The sequence below is a fragment of the Trichomycterus rosablanca genome, chromosome 3 (genome assembly GCF_030014385.1).
Source record: "Trichomycterus rosablanca isolate fTriRos1 chromosome 3, fTriRos1.hap1, whole genome shotgun sequence".
Classification (NCBI taxonomy): domain Eukaryota; kingdom Metazoa; phylum Chordata; class Actinopteri; order Siluriformes; family Trichomycteridae; genus Trichomycterus; species Trichomycterus rosablanca.
In genome coordinates, this window is record NC_085990.1 from 47,168,239 (window position 1) to 47,184,096 (window position 15,858).

The window sequence follows — 15,858 nt, forward strand, 5'->3', positions numbered from 1 at the left end:
AATACGAGCCAGTTTGGAGAATGAACGCTCCCCTTCACAATTTGTGATAGGCACAGTCAAAAAAAGTCTAAGTGCTATGTAGACATTTGGAAAGGTTGACTGTAAATTCAAATTTATCATGGTTTTGAGCATTTTACTAGGACATTTTTCTTTTTCTGTTATGAATGATTTGTATTGTATCAATTCATCTGCCAGGCTCATGCTCAGATCTGAAGGATATGCTGCAGCGAGTGAGTTAGCCTTTAAAGTGAGCTCACTGTTGGACATATTGTCAGGCATGAAAAGAACATCAAATAGCTCAGTTAAGTGTGTGTATGCATTCAAACTGCTTGAAATTGCTTGTCTTAAATTTAAATAATTGCAAAATTGCTAAATTAATTTGTGTCTCTGCGCTTAAGAGAAATTGAACATAATAATTTTGAAACAATACAAATTCAGAAACATTAAGTAAGGGCCTGAATCGCATATTTGCAACAAAACGTCTGTTATGAAATATGGTAGCTTGCCTGGCAATTTGTAGGTCCCTAGAAAGTCAAGGAGCCATGGTAAACGACTTCTATGGAAGTCAAGGGCCCCATAGCAGGGGCCCTCGTGATCAAGGGCCCTCTAATGGTATGCCCTGCTCTTCTCTAGGGCCCCCTGGTAGGGGCTCTCATAACCAGGGCCCTCTAAAAATATGCCCCCCTCTTTCCTAGGACCCCTAATAGCCAGAAGTCGAAGTCAGAGCAGTGCCACAACGCCTCATCCATTTTCATAAGGGGCCCAAAAGCATGGCTAGGGCCCAAAAGCATGGCTAGGGGCCCCAAAAGCATGGCTAGGGCCCCCAAGAGGCCCTGGGGTCAAAGTCCCTAATAGTCAGAGGATCCTTAAAATGAAGGGCCCTCGGAAATAAAAATATATTGTATCATAAATGTTGATAGGCATCGCAAAATGTTTTGGGCCAGGGCCCCCCCGGGGCCCCCTGACCTCAAGGGCCCCTGGGCGCTGGCCCCACTGGCCCGGTCAGTAATCCAGCCATGGTCGTACTCAATTAATAGATTAAAACTCTAATAGGTTAATAGGTCTATGCCATTAATAGGTTAAAACTCCTTTACTTGTATTATAAACTGATTTTCTTATATTTGTGTCACATTGTTAGATGCATTTGATTGTTGTTTGATTATCATCTAAATATAAATATATAAAAATATAAATATGAGTTTGATACTCATATCTACCCTTACATGTCTATAGTGCAATACAAAAAGTGCAATATGCAATATATTATTCATATTTTGAATGTATATATTATATTTCACGATAATATCCTATAAATAATAATAAAGTCCTAATGTAGCCATGTGTGTACGTATATATATATATATATATATATATATATATATATATATATATATATATATGTGTGTGTGTGTGTGTGTGTGTGTATGTATTTGCATATGTGAACATGTGTATGTGTAGATATGTGTATGTATATATATGGCTATATTGGCCTCATTGTGCAATATTGTCACTTTACTATTTAATAATTTAATTACTATTCAATCTTTACACTGAAACTATACCTCTTGCATAGTCATTACAGTTACCAGCTATCCATTTTATGTCAAATACAAGAAATACTCAGCTCTAGTTTTTCTGTTTGCTTTTGTTTTGTACTGTTAATTATTTGTTGTATTATCTATCTATCTATCTATCTATCTATCTATCTATCTATCTATCTATCTATCTATCTATCTATCTATCTATCTATCTATCTATCTATCTATCTATCTATCTATCTATCTATTCTATTCTATCTATTCTATCTAATCTATCATATATGTACATCACTTTTCTAAAGGTTATATTTTTAGTGTAAATAACCACACACTATGTGTGCAATTGTTTTTCACTTAGTTGTATTTTTTCTGTTTCTACCTTCTTTCTTTCATACTGCTGTAACTAGTTAATTTCCACAAGGGGATCAATAAAGTCTTATCTTATTTACAGTACATCTCAAAATTAGTTCATAGAACATTCACAATAAATAATGAAAGACTGAATATTTGTATATCCTTGTCCTGTGTCAGAGGGGAATTTATTACAGTACTGTGTTGGACTTCAGTTGTTTAGTAATAAACCTGCTGACCGAGGCCACTTCTAACAAACATAAGTAAACAAAAGCTGCTGTCTGGGCAGACGGACAAGTAGACAACAAATCCTGTAATGTAAATCTGACCGTTTGTTTGTTAGACTGGGATATATCAGTGCTGTAGGTGGGGTTCTGGTGGGTGAGGTGTGGTGGTAGCACGATTAGTAGTGTCCTGATGTGTCGTGGCCCTTATTGATGACTGGCCCCTCCTTCGAGTGAAGGGGCCATTCACACGTTCACTGTGGAATGCTGTGTTTAGGGGAGAGGAACCAGGAATCACGTGGACTTGACCGAAGCACAAACGGGGGTCGCTGGATGCGGAGGGGCATTCTAAATGTGACAACGGGACCTTAAAGCGATCACCGAGAGACACGATTATAAGGTTTATTTAAGGCAAACAAATCTGGTGCTGAGCTTCACGGAACAACCAGCGACAGTGAGACGGAGGAGCGATGGCTGAGGGTACGTGGACATGATGCTGAACCGGTGTGGTCTGCAGGTCTAGCGTGTGTTTGTGGGGGTCGAGTTTCATCTCATCACATTGTGCCAGGTTTTAGGGTTTCTACTCAGAATCTTTCATCCAGACCCTCCCACTTTTAGCACTTTTTTGGGGGGCGAGTATATGGTCAAGAAGACTACCTTTGTTTTTGTTGTTTTTTTATCTCAACCTTTTGCTCAGGATTAGGTTTGTGGTGAAGGACCACGTTGGTCCGGCGAGAAAAGGACACAAGCAGCTCAGGGGGTTTAATTAACTGAAGATGGGTTTCATTTCACACCAGGATTTTCAAGGTGAAGTAGTTAAATAGATAAATGTACCCATGCATCGGTTTGTATTCATTAATGTTACTTTTGGTAACGGATAACAAGCTGATTACAACCAAACTCGATGCTACAATTTCTGTTTGAATTCAAGTGCAGCGTTTAATGTAAATGTGATTTTAGAAGCAGCAGAATTAAATATTATGTTATTATTTATAGCATATATTTGCGAACAGTATTAACATAGTTAGCTTTTAATTATTTTTGTTATTTATGGTTCCATCTAAAACTTTTCATTAGTGCTTCCAAAAGATGTTTTCTGTTGCAACAAATCCATTAACAGAGAACAATTAATTTTATCATTTATTATTTATTTTAAATTATTTTTAGTTTACAGTCACACCGGTGTGGTTAAAAACGGGGGTTATTGTGAATAATCGAAAAAAGAAAAATCTGGCACATTCAGGTACATTTATTTTTAAAATGTAGACAAAAGTTTGTTTTAACTGGCTGGGCTGTTGAGTTATTACAATGTACTGTACTAAATGTAATTATTTTGGAAGAGTGAGAGTTGTTGGCATTGTTAATTATTCATGTAGATATACTTAGTAGATTAAAAAATCTACTATTAAAATAGTTAGCTTTTAATTATTTTTGTTATTTATGGCTCCATCTAAAACTTTTCATTAGTGCTTCCAAATAATGTTTTCTGGTGCAAAAAATTCATTAACAGAGAACAATTAATTTTATCATTTATGATTTATTTTAAAATTATTTTTAGTTTACAGTCACACCAAGAATAAAAAATTTTTTATGGGGGTTATTGTGAATAATTGGGAAAAAAATCTTGTACATTCAGGTACATTTATTTTTAAAATGTAGACAAAAGTTTTAACTGGCTGGGCATGTACTAAATGTAATTATTTTAGATGGGAGTGAGAGTTGTTGGCATTGTTAATTATTCATGTATATTTAGATTAAAAAAATCTACTATATTTTTCTGCTAATATGTCTATTGTATCTTTGCTTATTTTTGTAATAATGTGTTGATGTATTATTTATGTAAAAGGATTTTTTTAAAGTTTAAGTACAATCACTGTAAAGAATTTTTTTTTACATTTTCAGCAGACGCCTTTATCCAAAGCGACTTACATTACAGTTACAGTATACAGTCTGAGCAACTGAGGGTTAAGTGCCTTGCTCAAGGGCCCAACAGCAGCAAGCTAGCAGTGGTGGGGCTTGAACCAGCAACCTTTGGATTACCTAGTCCTGTGCCATAACCACTTGGCTACGGCGTGTTTCAAACACACCCTTAATTTCTATCTATAATGTATGACGTGGTACCAGACCTCTTTATTAATTTATAATAAATAATCTTAAAGTACTTGAAGTATGTCTTTAGGTGTAAAATATCTCTGCAGTATACTGAACTGAAATAAGATAACTGAGATATGTTATTATATTGTTGCCAACTCTCCTGCAGGAGGGTGTAAAACTGAGGAAGACGAAGGACAGAGTACTGAGGAAGACTCACAATCATTCCATGGGGTCGGTGTGTGTAAATGGTTCAACGTACGAATGGGTTTTGGTTTCCTGTCCATGAACAGTCAGGATGGAGTGGCGCTTGAAGCTCCAGTTGATGTGTTCGTCCATCAGGTATGTTTGGCCTTTACTCCAGTTGTCACATAACCAAATTTGACTCCATGCCATTTCAATTTTTCTCTTTAAGTGTTTGATTGTGGTGTTTTATAATTGATCATTTACAACACCCCTCCTGGACCATTATCATATCGCCCATCTAGAATACACCCCAGATTAACCTTATGGCTACAGCAGTCAAGCCCAGACATTGCTGAAACTGACAAAGCTTGTGTAATAAGATTGCTCATTTGAATGACCAGAAAACAAAGGTGAGGCCAGTGAAACCAGGCAGTCCTGAAATGGCCCACCCATACTAAGGGGTAATTATAATTTAGCCTTTTCTGTCATCTAAGTGTCAGATTCAGCAGTCTATAGCAGCAAACTATGCAACTTTCAGGTTTTAAGATTAAAATGTGTTTTTTTTATCCTGGACTTCTCCCTTCAGTTTCCTGTTATAAGCTAATTTGGGTTTATTTAAGGTCTTTACAGAACCCATCCCCCTCCCCTCTAAGATACAGTGTGCTAATAGACATACCAGGATATTGTGGCTTTATCTTCAACAGCTTTAAGACCCCCTATGGAGAAGCCATTCTTCCTCACGGAGCCAGAATGGCTCCTAGCACCCTTCTGCAATTTAGAATGTTTTTATTTCAGTAAACACTACTACCCCACATTACAACTCATATTTAATATGTACATTATTTTTCCAAAGTAAAACTGTCCAACTGAAAACCAGTACCATGTACATGTAAACATATTAAAATGTAATTTCAATTCCTAATGCATATTACTTGCAAACGATTTAATACAACTTCACACAAAGCAAGCATGTGGTGTATACTGAAATGCCTTTTTGGTGCTATATATTGTACACAATCAAAGGGAACTATTACTGCACACTAAGTAAAAAACTAAGTCAACTAATTATTAAAACCTAAAATTTCCCTTTAAAATTCATAAAAGATTAAATGTACAATCCTGGAAATGATGCGTACTTGGGCATATCCACTGCTAATTGGCAGTCACTTGTCCTGACTGTTAGGGTCAATGTTGTGGTCATCATTAGTAGATGGGTGGTCCACATGCCAGGACAGCAAGAGCGGCTGTACTTGTGTCTACGAATTAGCTGCTGAAAACCTTAACTGCTGGGATTTGATGGTTTTTGTAGTGGCAGACAAAGGAAGATGTATCCCAATAAAGTGCTCCCCTCAGCCATGACCAACCCCCACTTTATCTCAGGAGCCATCTATTTCATTGTCCTTTAATCCTCTTTTCTTCTGATGTCCTCGTCTACTTCCTTTTCCTGTCTCTCAACGTGTCTTTGGTAGCATAAGGCAGTTGTTAGAGTACTGAACCAATGATCTGTAGGTTGCTAGTTCAAGCCCCTGAGCAAGATCCTTAACTTTCTATTGCTTGCACTGTATTCTGCACATGTAAGTTATTTTGAATAATAGCGTTTGCTAAATGTCACAAATATGTGCAAATATTTAAATAACATAAACATGCCGTATAAATAAATAGTCAACGATTTCTGTGTTCTATAGTATTAGAACTTTTGGAAGGTTATAAAAAGTGCCCCCACAAAAACGTCAACTATTAAAATGCACAATCAAATAGAAGCCTAAATCTAAGCATTAAATGCAATGCTGTAGCCATTAACTGAATATTGGGGGGTATACCACTTGGGGTCAGTGATCAGTGGCTAATTTTAACAGTTTAAATGAAATAGTCTGGCAAATAACTGAATGTAAATTGATTACAGTGCAGTCTTGCTTTGTTGTTGCTTCATTGCTAAAACACTTATTGTCTCCTCTTTAACCATGACCACATTGAGAGAGGTCAGTTCCAAATAGGATTTTTGATGGAGCAACATCCTATCTATCTACTAACTATACCCTCTGACTCATTTGGTATTGGTAATTGTATTTAATATTAATTTAAACAGATCTCTATCTTTTTTTAAACATGAATTTTATTGTACAGACATTGAACAATTTAAAACGTGTTTAACTGCTTGTTAAACTGCTGGTGAGAAGTCAGAGCATAATGTCACATTCCCACACTATATGATATCCCTATGTGAACCTTAATGGGTTTTTTAATTCAGGCCTGACAGCTTCTTGACCTGCAAGGTTTTAAGCCTTCTCCATTGGAGTTTTAAGACTAGAGTGAATCATTCTAGACCACATAGCATCTCGGCATGTCTCCACACTGAAAAATCTTCAAGGAATGTTCCAGGACCTCCCCTCTCCAAATCCATCCTTAAAGTCAGTGTCAAAGGAACAGGAATTAAGGCATTGGTGGGTGTGTGTGTGTGGTATTGGGGGGATGGTATGTGAAAGTGAGAGAGTGAATTTAGGTAGTGTGGAATGCAGTATCTTAAACTACAGAAGAGAAAGACATTTGGATAAACTACACTCTGCTGGGTCCTTCAGCCTCCTAATACCCATATAAAGACACATCCCTGGAAAATCAAATTTATGGATTTTACAAATGATATTAAAGCTGTGAACAGTTGGCACTACTTATTTTGTTTACATTTTACTTTTTACTATCTATATCAATCAGAGTTGTCATGAAGGTTATGCATTAAAATGAAATAAAATTTGTTTAGACTGGAATTCAAGAATAAATGCTTGTGGGTAGAGCTTTAGGCTGTTAAACAAATGATTGTTGGTTCCAATCCCACCACTCGCAGCCAGTGTTGAGTTCCTGAGCAAGGCTCCTAACCCTCTCAGCTCCAGAAATGTCTGCCCCTGCATCTTAACTGCAGCTTACAAACAAGATGGGATGCGTGGAAAAAGAATGTAATTGTATTGTGCATGAGTATACAGTGTGTATATATGACAAAAAACAGTGTTCTATTAGGCCAAAAGTATTCAGACACCTGGCCATGAGCTTGTTGGACATCCTATTGTAAAAACAAATGTGACCTCTATGTGATTTTTCAGCTATAACAACAGCCACTCCTCTGAGAAGGCTTCTCACAAGATGTATTTCTGTGGAAATTTGTGCCCATTTAGTCAAAGAGCATTTACATTTTGTTTGGCTGGGCACTGATGTTGTAGACCCTTCATGATATAGACACAATGATGTAATTGGTTTACTGTTCTCTGGCTTTTTTTTCTTCTTTTCTTTTCTTAGTGATTGGATTTAGGTAGGGCTGGCTCGATACCAATCCGATACCATCATTTCTCCTCTCAAACAACTAAGCAGTAATAATACATGTCTCAATGCACCACGGTTAAACTAGCTATCTTAATAACAATGCTCAGACTATGAAACAAATATTCTAAAGGAATAAATATAGAACCTACAACATCACACTTATGCAAAACTGCTGTTTTTATTTGAATTTTTACACACATTTAGCAGCATTTTGGCTTGTTTAACAGCACCATACAAACATTTAAAATAAAATTTAAAGTGCAACTTAATCTGTATTTAACAAATAAATTATAATTTCAATATAAAATTCAACTGTCGACTCTCAAGTCTAGTAGATCAGTGTGTTTTAATTTCTAAATGGCCTTATTTACATTGTGTTATTTAAATTATGTGTTATTTACATTAAGCAACAGTATCAGATCGAATTACACGTTTTTTTCGTTGCGATATCCAATCCAGTGATTTGGGCCAATATCGGACCGATACCGATACAGAGTATCGGATCGGTGCCAGCCTAGATTTAGGGCAGCTGTAGTCTAGTTGTTAAGGTACTGGACTAGTGATCAGAAGGTTGCTGGTTCAAGCCCCATCTCTGCCAGGTTACCACTGTTGGGCCCTTGAGCAAGGTCCTTAACCCTCAATTGCTTTGACGATATACTGGCACAGTACTAATTTGGCATTACATAACATTGTCTTCAGTCCCCTTTACTATAAAGAATCTGCTTTAACGTCTAAGGCGTTTGGGCCAAAAACAATAATACAGGAAAGTAAGTACTTGTACAATACCGGATAAGCTTTTAACTCTATATTAAAATACTGTCTGTAAGTCTGTAAATATTAATGATTTTTCCAAATACTGAAGTTCTTCTATATTTTGTATTTTCTATCTTTTGACTTTCCTTGTACCATTTAACCCAAAATCTGACAAAAACAGATTTTTAAATCAATTAAACATCAAGTCTGATGTTACCAAAACAGCTCTAAAACAACTCAGGCTTCTAAAATAAAAATAATTATCAGAAATATACAGTGATCCTATTTCAGTGATCAGATCATTCAGAATGCTGCTGTCCGAGTGCTAAAAAGTCTAAAAACATGAGCATATCACCCCGGTATTAGAACGACTCCATTGGCTTTCAGTCAATAAGCGTATTCAATATAAAATTTTAGTGCTCACTTTTAAGGCACTTTATGGTCTGGCCCCTAATCTTTTACACCGCTATGTCCCTTCTCGTAGGTTAAGGTCGTCTGTTGCTGGTCTCCTGGTTGCTCCTAGGTTTAGGTTGACCACCATGGGTGGTAGATCATTTAGTGTTGCTGCCCCTACACTGTGGAACTCTCTTCCTCTCACTCTTCGTCTCTTTTCATCTCTCGCTCAGTTTAAATCTCTTCTTAAAACGTTCTTGTTTTTTCAGCACTTTCACTCATCTTCTGTTTCTGTTTGATCTTGTTTGTGATTATGATTCCTATGTAAAGCGTCATTCGGTACTATGAAAGGTTATATAAGTTGAATTTATTATTATCATTACATCCACATTTAAACCACACGAGGATACAAGCACCAAAAACACTTTATTACAAAAAAAACAGGAATCTGTGTTTTTAGTTCATCTGTTTTCCCCAATTTCCCCATTTTCTGATGTTACATTTTATTTTTACAGCTTGTGAGTATGCACCATATTTAATAAAATATTCATCTTTTTCATCAGAGTAAGCTACACATGGATGGTTTTCGGAGTCTGAAGGAGGGTGAGGTAGTCGAGTTCATCTTTAAAAAGTCCTCCAAAGGCCTGGAGTCTGTGCATGTGACCGGGCCTGGCGGAGCTTACTGCATAGGCAGCGAGAAGAGACCCAAAGGCAAGAGCACCCAAAAACGTCGTTCCAAAAGGGACAGGTGAGCAGATTTAATATAAATTCATTATTTATGTGTCACAAAAGGCCTTTTTAGCAACAGAACTTATTAATGCCACTATTTTTTTCTGTTGCTTGTTTTTGTTGTGTACATCTGTGTGAGTGGAATCATTTACATAACCCATTTTACTGCATCATAAGTGATGATCTTACCCTCTCTCTTTCAATTTATATATAATGTGATTTGGTCACCTTCTGGGCCACCACTCACCCATTCCGGATAAGGGTCAAAGAGACTGGCTTGACATGTGACCTTGATCAATAACTGTTAAAATTTTCTGGTCACTAGTGCATTTATTTTCCTTCATGTCCATCCCCCATCACCGTAGCCATCTTTTACAGATTAGGTCACTGCCTTATAGAAGTTTATTTGTATACATATTAATATTCATTTTTCTATGCACTGTGATTTAAATACAGTTTTGCCTTTTTTTTTTGCAAAAATCTGGTTGAGCTTGTGAAGACTGTTTTCTGTAAATGCTTTTCTTTCGATAAATCCTTTAGTTTTTGTATACTTATAAGTAGGGCTGGCACCGATCCGATACTCGGTATCGGTTCGAAATTGGCCCAAATCACTGGATCGGATATCGGAAAGAAAAAAACATGTAATCCAATCCGATACTGTTGCTTAATGTAAATAACACTTAATGTAAACAACACTTAATGTAAACAACACTTAAAGTAAATAACACTTAATGTAAACAACACAAAGTAAATAACACTTAATGTAAATAAAGCCATTGTTTGTGTGTAAAACAAATAACACATGAAGATATGTTCCAACAGAGCGCCGTTTATTGCCACTCACGCTTGATGACATCATTAACATGTGCCACTGATCTACTTAAACTTTTAGCATTTAAAAAATAATCATCTACTACTGCCACATCTAAAAACACTGTTTAATCACAATAAAAATCGCTTTATAAATGATAAATTGCTCACCTGAGATAAAGAACCTATCTTGTCCTGGCTTGGAGATCTCTCACATCCTTAATGATTAATCCATTAGTGTTATGAAATAAAACAAACTACACCGTTTTCCGTTTTCCTCTTCAAAATCCAGCAGGGTTTTGTAATACGGCAGTTTTGCATAAGTGTGATGTTGTAGGTTCTGTATTTATTCCTTTAGAATATTAGTTTCCGAGTCTGAGCATTGTTATTAAGATAGCTAGTTTAACCATGGTGCATTGAGACGTGTATTATTACTGCTTAGTTGTTTGAGAGGAGAAATGATGGTATCGGATTGGTATCGGTATCGGCAGATACTCAATTTGCAGTATCGTATCGGACATAAGAAAGTGGTATCGAGTCAGCCCTACTTATATGGTTTTAAGGAATAGGATATAAGATCCATGCACAGTTATAGGAAATAGGATGCCATTTGGAACAGAGTAATCATGTGTGTGGTTACATTAATGTTAGTAAGACTTGGCAAGTTTTTTAAGTTATGGAAAGTCATGTTGATTTGCTAGCTGCATTACTTTTAATTACGTCAAATGATTAAGATCAGGTCTTTTAATGTAACTGTAATGCTTGTTTAGCATGGTGCAAATCACATAGTGCCACTACTAAATTCCATCAAAAAAAACATTATGTTTTGATTATATATGTTGTGATTATATATGTTATGACTATTCATCATGTATTTAAAAATATTCCCTTTTTTTATTGATGGAAAATTTGTCATATTGTGGTGCAAAAACTACAGTACATATTGTGAAATGTGTGTATTGCTCCACACCAGCAACCTTATAAATGTAATTTGCTCCACTATTTGGAGGTTAATAAAATGATATAGTTAAGGTGCTCTGGTCACTTTTGGTTAGAAAATTGAACAGTGTTTACAGAGTTTGGATGGGGATTGTTACAGCCACAAATAGTCTCAGGAGACCTGCATTCAATATAACGACCCTGATCGTGTCAGCCCTTTAATAGGCGCCGCAGCTGTTTAATGTGATTGCTCATTGTTTTCAAGAGCAAATGGAGATTTTTAACAAGATGTATTGTTAAAGTGGCACTGTTCATCAGTTTTATCCTTGTTACTGTATCCTTGTATCAAGAGGGTAGTAAAATAACAGCTGTGTTAAGAGAGCTAAAAGTGATTAAAAAATCACTAAGTGTCAAACAGCAAGACATTACATAACAAGTCTTTAAAAGAAAATCACACTTTGACACATTTCCTGTGCACATTCTCACTTTTTTAGCATGTGAAACCACCACACACACAACAAACTCTCTCCCTGTACATGTCACGAACAACTGTTTAAGTCAAAAAGACAGAGGGGAAAAAGTCCTTGCATCTTATTTAATTGATAACAGATGTAGATGCACAGGAGTGGTTAGAGGTCAGTGTTGCCAGGGAAACTGCATAATTTTAGGGCTTGGGGAGGGGGGCGTGTTAAGATTGAAGAAGCAAGAGGTCATAGTTCATAGGTTGACACTGCAGCTTTTTTTCTTTCTGCACACGCTCTCTGTGATCAATCCACAACCCAAGCTGCCATGATAGTTGGATGCATGTGGACTCAATTCAACGCCTATAAAACACCAGCATCATCATCACACCCCCTCAACATCATTTGCATACACATCAATGTGGCAGTGACAGAGTTTGCCTAGCATCCATCTGTCATTCACGCTGCCACGTGTGACCATGATCCAAAACACTTCATCAATTGCAATCCACTCTTACTCTTACATTATGGCTACCAATGGCTAAACTTCATTCGGAAACTAATTATTTCACAAAATCTGGGCTTTAGCAACTTGGTTTAAAATGTCTGTATTGGAGTTAATGAGGTGCTGCATTTTATGAGTGTATTGAATAAAGATTATTCTAATTTAGTCATATGGATGGTTTATGGTAAAATCGGTTTATGGTAAAATCTTTGATATGTTATTTTTCTAGGTAGTCTTGCCTAGAATCATAGATAGATGCACTAAACCATAATCAAAAAGTCATTAAGTAGCCTTCATTAAAAAAAAATACTATAGGTAGTATTTATAATCACATACACAGTGAGAAAAGTGTTGCATGTACACTGATCAGCCATAACATTAAAACCACCTCTTTGTTTCTACACACTTTGTCATTTTATCAGCTCCACTTACCATATAGAAGCACTTTGAAGTTCTACAATTACTGACTGTAGTCCATCTGTTTCTCTACATACTTTTACCTGCTTTTACCCTGTTCTTCAATGGTCAGGACCACCACAGAGCAGGTATTATTTAGGTGGTGGGTCATTTTCAGCACTGCAGTGACAATGACATGGTGGTGGTGTGTTAGTGTGTGTTGTGCTGGTATGAGTGGATCAGACACAGCAGCGCTATTGGAGTTTTTAAATACCATGTCCACTCACTGTCCACTCTATTAGACACTTCTACCTAGTTGGTCCACCTTATAGATGTAAAGTCAGTGACAATCGCTCATCTATTGCTGCTGTTTGAGTTGGTCATCTAGACCTTCATCAGTGGTCACAGGACACTGCCCATGGGGCGCTGTTGGCTGGATATTTTTGGTTGGTGGACTATTCTCAGTCCAGCAGTGACAGTGTGGTGTTTAAAAACTCCATCAGTGCTGCACAGAAACAGATGGACTACTGTCAATAATTGTAGAACTACAAAGTGCTCCTATATGGTAAGTGAAGCTGATAAAATGGACAGTGAGTGTAAAAACAAGAAGGTGGTTTTTAATGTTTGCATTTAATATACATTAAATGCAAAATTATATACACAACCACTTGTACACTAAATATACACATATTACTGAACAGAGGTACCAACGTAACATACAAACTAACTTTAACCCAAAATATGCAGATATGGATATAAGCTGCAATACATAATTATTTATGTGTAGGTGTAGATGTGCTCTGTTGCAAGTGTAAGAAAGTAAATTTCAGAATATAGTGTTTGGTATGGGGTGTGGGTGTGGTGTGGATTAATTATGTGGATCATCATGTTGGTGGTTCATTCAGATGTTGGCCTCTGCTGTTTAGTTTTCAGTTAATAACATTATTGAGTTTAACACTGTTATTGTAATGTCTTTATTATGCCCTAAGAAAATTGTGGTGTATGATCTGAATAATGAAAATATAGATTTAGAGGTTATATTCAGTTCAGACTACATGACAATCCAGTTCAATACAAATCAAGTGCAGTTCAGCTGTATTATACAAAATCTTTAGCTCAGAGGAACCATTTGTGTTTCATACAATTTCCCTCATTAATAGTATTTGTGATAATTACTAAACCACAATATTACATTACCGTGTGCCTTGCTAATGATTTGAAGGCTTCCTGTCTCCCTCTAGTGGATTTAAATAATAATATTTGTTTATTAGGATTTTAACGTCATGTTTTACACTTTGGTTACATTAATGACAAGAGCGGTAGTTACCCAAGATTTATCAGTTCACAAGGTTATATCCAACACAGTCATGGGTAATTTAGTGTCTCCAATTCACCTCACTTGCATGTCTTTGGACTGTGGGAGGAAACCGGAGCACCCGGAGGAAACCCATGCAGACACGGGGAGAACATGCAAACTCCACACAGAAAGGACCCGGACCGCCCCACCTTCAAACCCAGGACCATCTTGCTGTGAGGCGACAGTGCTACCCACCGAGCCACTGTGCCGCCTTTTCTTCATACAATTTCCCTAATTAATAGTATTTGTTATTATTACTAAACCACAATATTTCATTACCGTGTGCCATGCTAATGATTTTAAGGCTTCCTGTCTCCCGCTAGTGGTTTTAAATAATAATATTTGTTTGTTTGTTTGTTTATTAGGATTTTAACCTCATGATTTACACTTTGGTTACATTAATGACAGGAACGGTAGTTACTCATTGCCCAAGATTCATCAGTTTACAAGGTTATATCAAACAGTCATGGACAATTTAGTGTCTCCAATTCACCTCACTTGCATATCTTTGGACTGTGGGAGGAAACTGGAGCACCTGGAGGAAACCCACACAGGCACAAGGAGAACATGCAAACTCCACACTGCCCGGACCGCCCTGCCTGGGGATCGAACACTGGACCTACTTGCTGTGAGGTGACAGTGCTACCCACTTAGCCACAGTGCTGCCCTAAATAATAATAATTGCAACCCTTCTTTAGGTGAATGATAATGTATTTTGGTTAATTGGCTCACATTTACACTAAATGAACGGGAAATTATTTATTCTGACTTTTTTATAATGGTATAATACTTTTAGAGAATACAAAGCAAGGAATATGGGTGGCTGGGTGGAGTGGCCTAACCTTAAAAAGGTTATTTTCAGTACACTAATTTGAATGTTTATAACTACTGTAAAAAAAAAAAGTAAACTCAAATATGTTGATTGTCATGAAGCTGGTAGACTAGTAAATGTCATTCATTATTTTTGGTCATTTTCTTCTTTACACTTAATGCCAAAATCTTAAAATTGTAATGTAAATATAGTTCTATTGATTTATTAATTTCACAACACAAGGTAGGCATTTGCAGTTTTACTGTTTTGTCTTCCAATGCTATTTTTTTTAGTTTCTTAGATACTCATTAGCAGTTATCCCTGTTTTTCAGGTGCTACAACTGTGGAGGGTTGGATCACCATGCAAAGGAGTGCAAGTTGCCTCCTCAGCCCAAAAAGTGCCATTTCTGCCAGAGTGTCTCTCACATGATTGCCAACTGCCCAATCAAAGCACAGCAGTCTTCACCAGGCTCTCAGGGAAAGCCTTCCAGTTTGAAAGAAGATGAAGAGGTGCAAAATCATTCCCCTCAACCCACTGAGATGGCTGACTAAGACAGGATGGTGCTCACAATCCAATCATATTGCTACACTGAAAATATGAATACAATTGTACCAATGCTGCTCTTAAACTACCTCAGGTTTATACAAAAAGAATGTAACCTTTATATTTAAAGCTTTAGTTTAACACTCAGGAATACAATTGCTTTGTTCTCAGGAATTCCGACAGTGCAGTTATTGTATCTCATTAACAAAAATTACAGCTTCTGTCAGCTGCCTTGTGACCATACCAACTTCCTAGTGAAAGATGTGAATACACTGCTTTGTGTGTTTGTTATGGTAGTTTAGGGTTTAGAATAAGGTTGGGGTGGGTTTACAATCATTTGACCTGATCACTTGAGGCCATATGAATGCTATGCCATGGCTTGGTTCTTTGCCTGCCAGTGGTTTTGTCTTTTTTGTCCTTGCTATGTCATAGATTATTCTCAGTATTTTTTTTAAATAAAG

The 15,858-nt window shown here is 36.7% G+C and overlaps 1 protein-coding gene across 1 annotated transcript; it reads left to right on the forward strand.

Annotated features, from left to right (window-relative positions):
- Positions 1-2,889: 2,889 nt before the first annotated feature.
- On the forward strand, positions 2,890-15,405 carry lin28aa (lin-28 homolog Aa). Its single transcript, XM_062992169.1, has 4 exons — positions 2,890-2,920; positions 4,374-4,546; positions 9,409-9,593; positions 15,186-15,405. The coding sequence occupies exons 1-4, from the start codon at positions 2,890-2,892 to the stop codon at positions 15,403-15,405; spliced, it is 609 nt and encodes a 202-aa protein (XP_062848239.1).
- Positions 15,406-15,858: the final 453 nt, after the last annotated feature.

Bases quoted from the DNA above. Each gene is read 5' to 3' on its own strand.
- lin28aa (XM_062992169.1), top strand. From the start codon at position 2,890: ATGGGTTTCATTTCACACCAGGATTTTCAAG. The intron at 2,921-4,373 runs GTGAAGTAGTTA...ACTCTCCTGCAG, and splicing joins TTCACACCAGGATTTTCAAG to GAGGGTGTAAAACTGAGGAA. The intron at 4,547-9,408 runs GTATGTTTGGCC...CTTTTTCATCAG, and splicing joins TTGATGTGTTCGTCCATCAG to AGTAAGCTACACATGGATGG.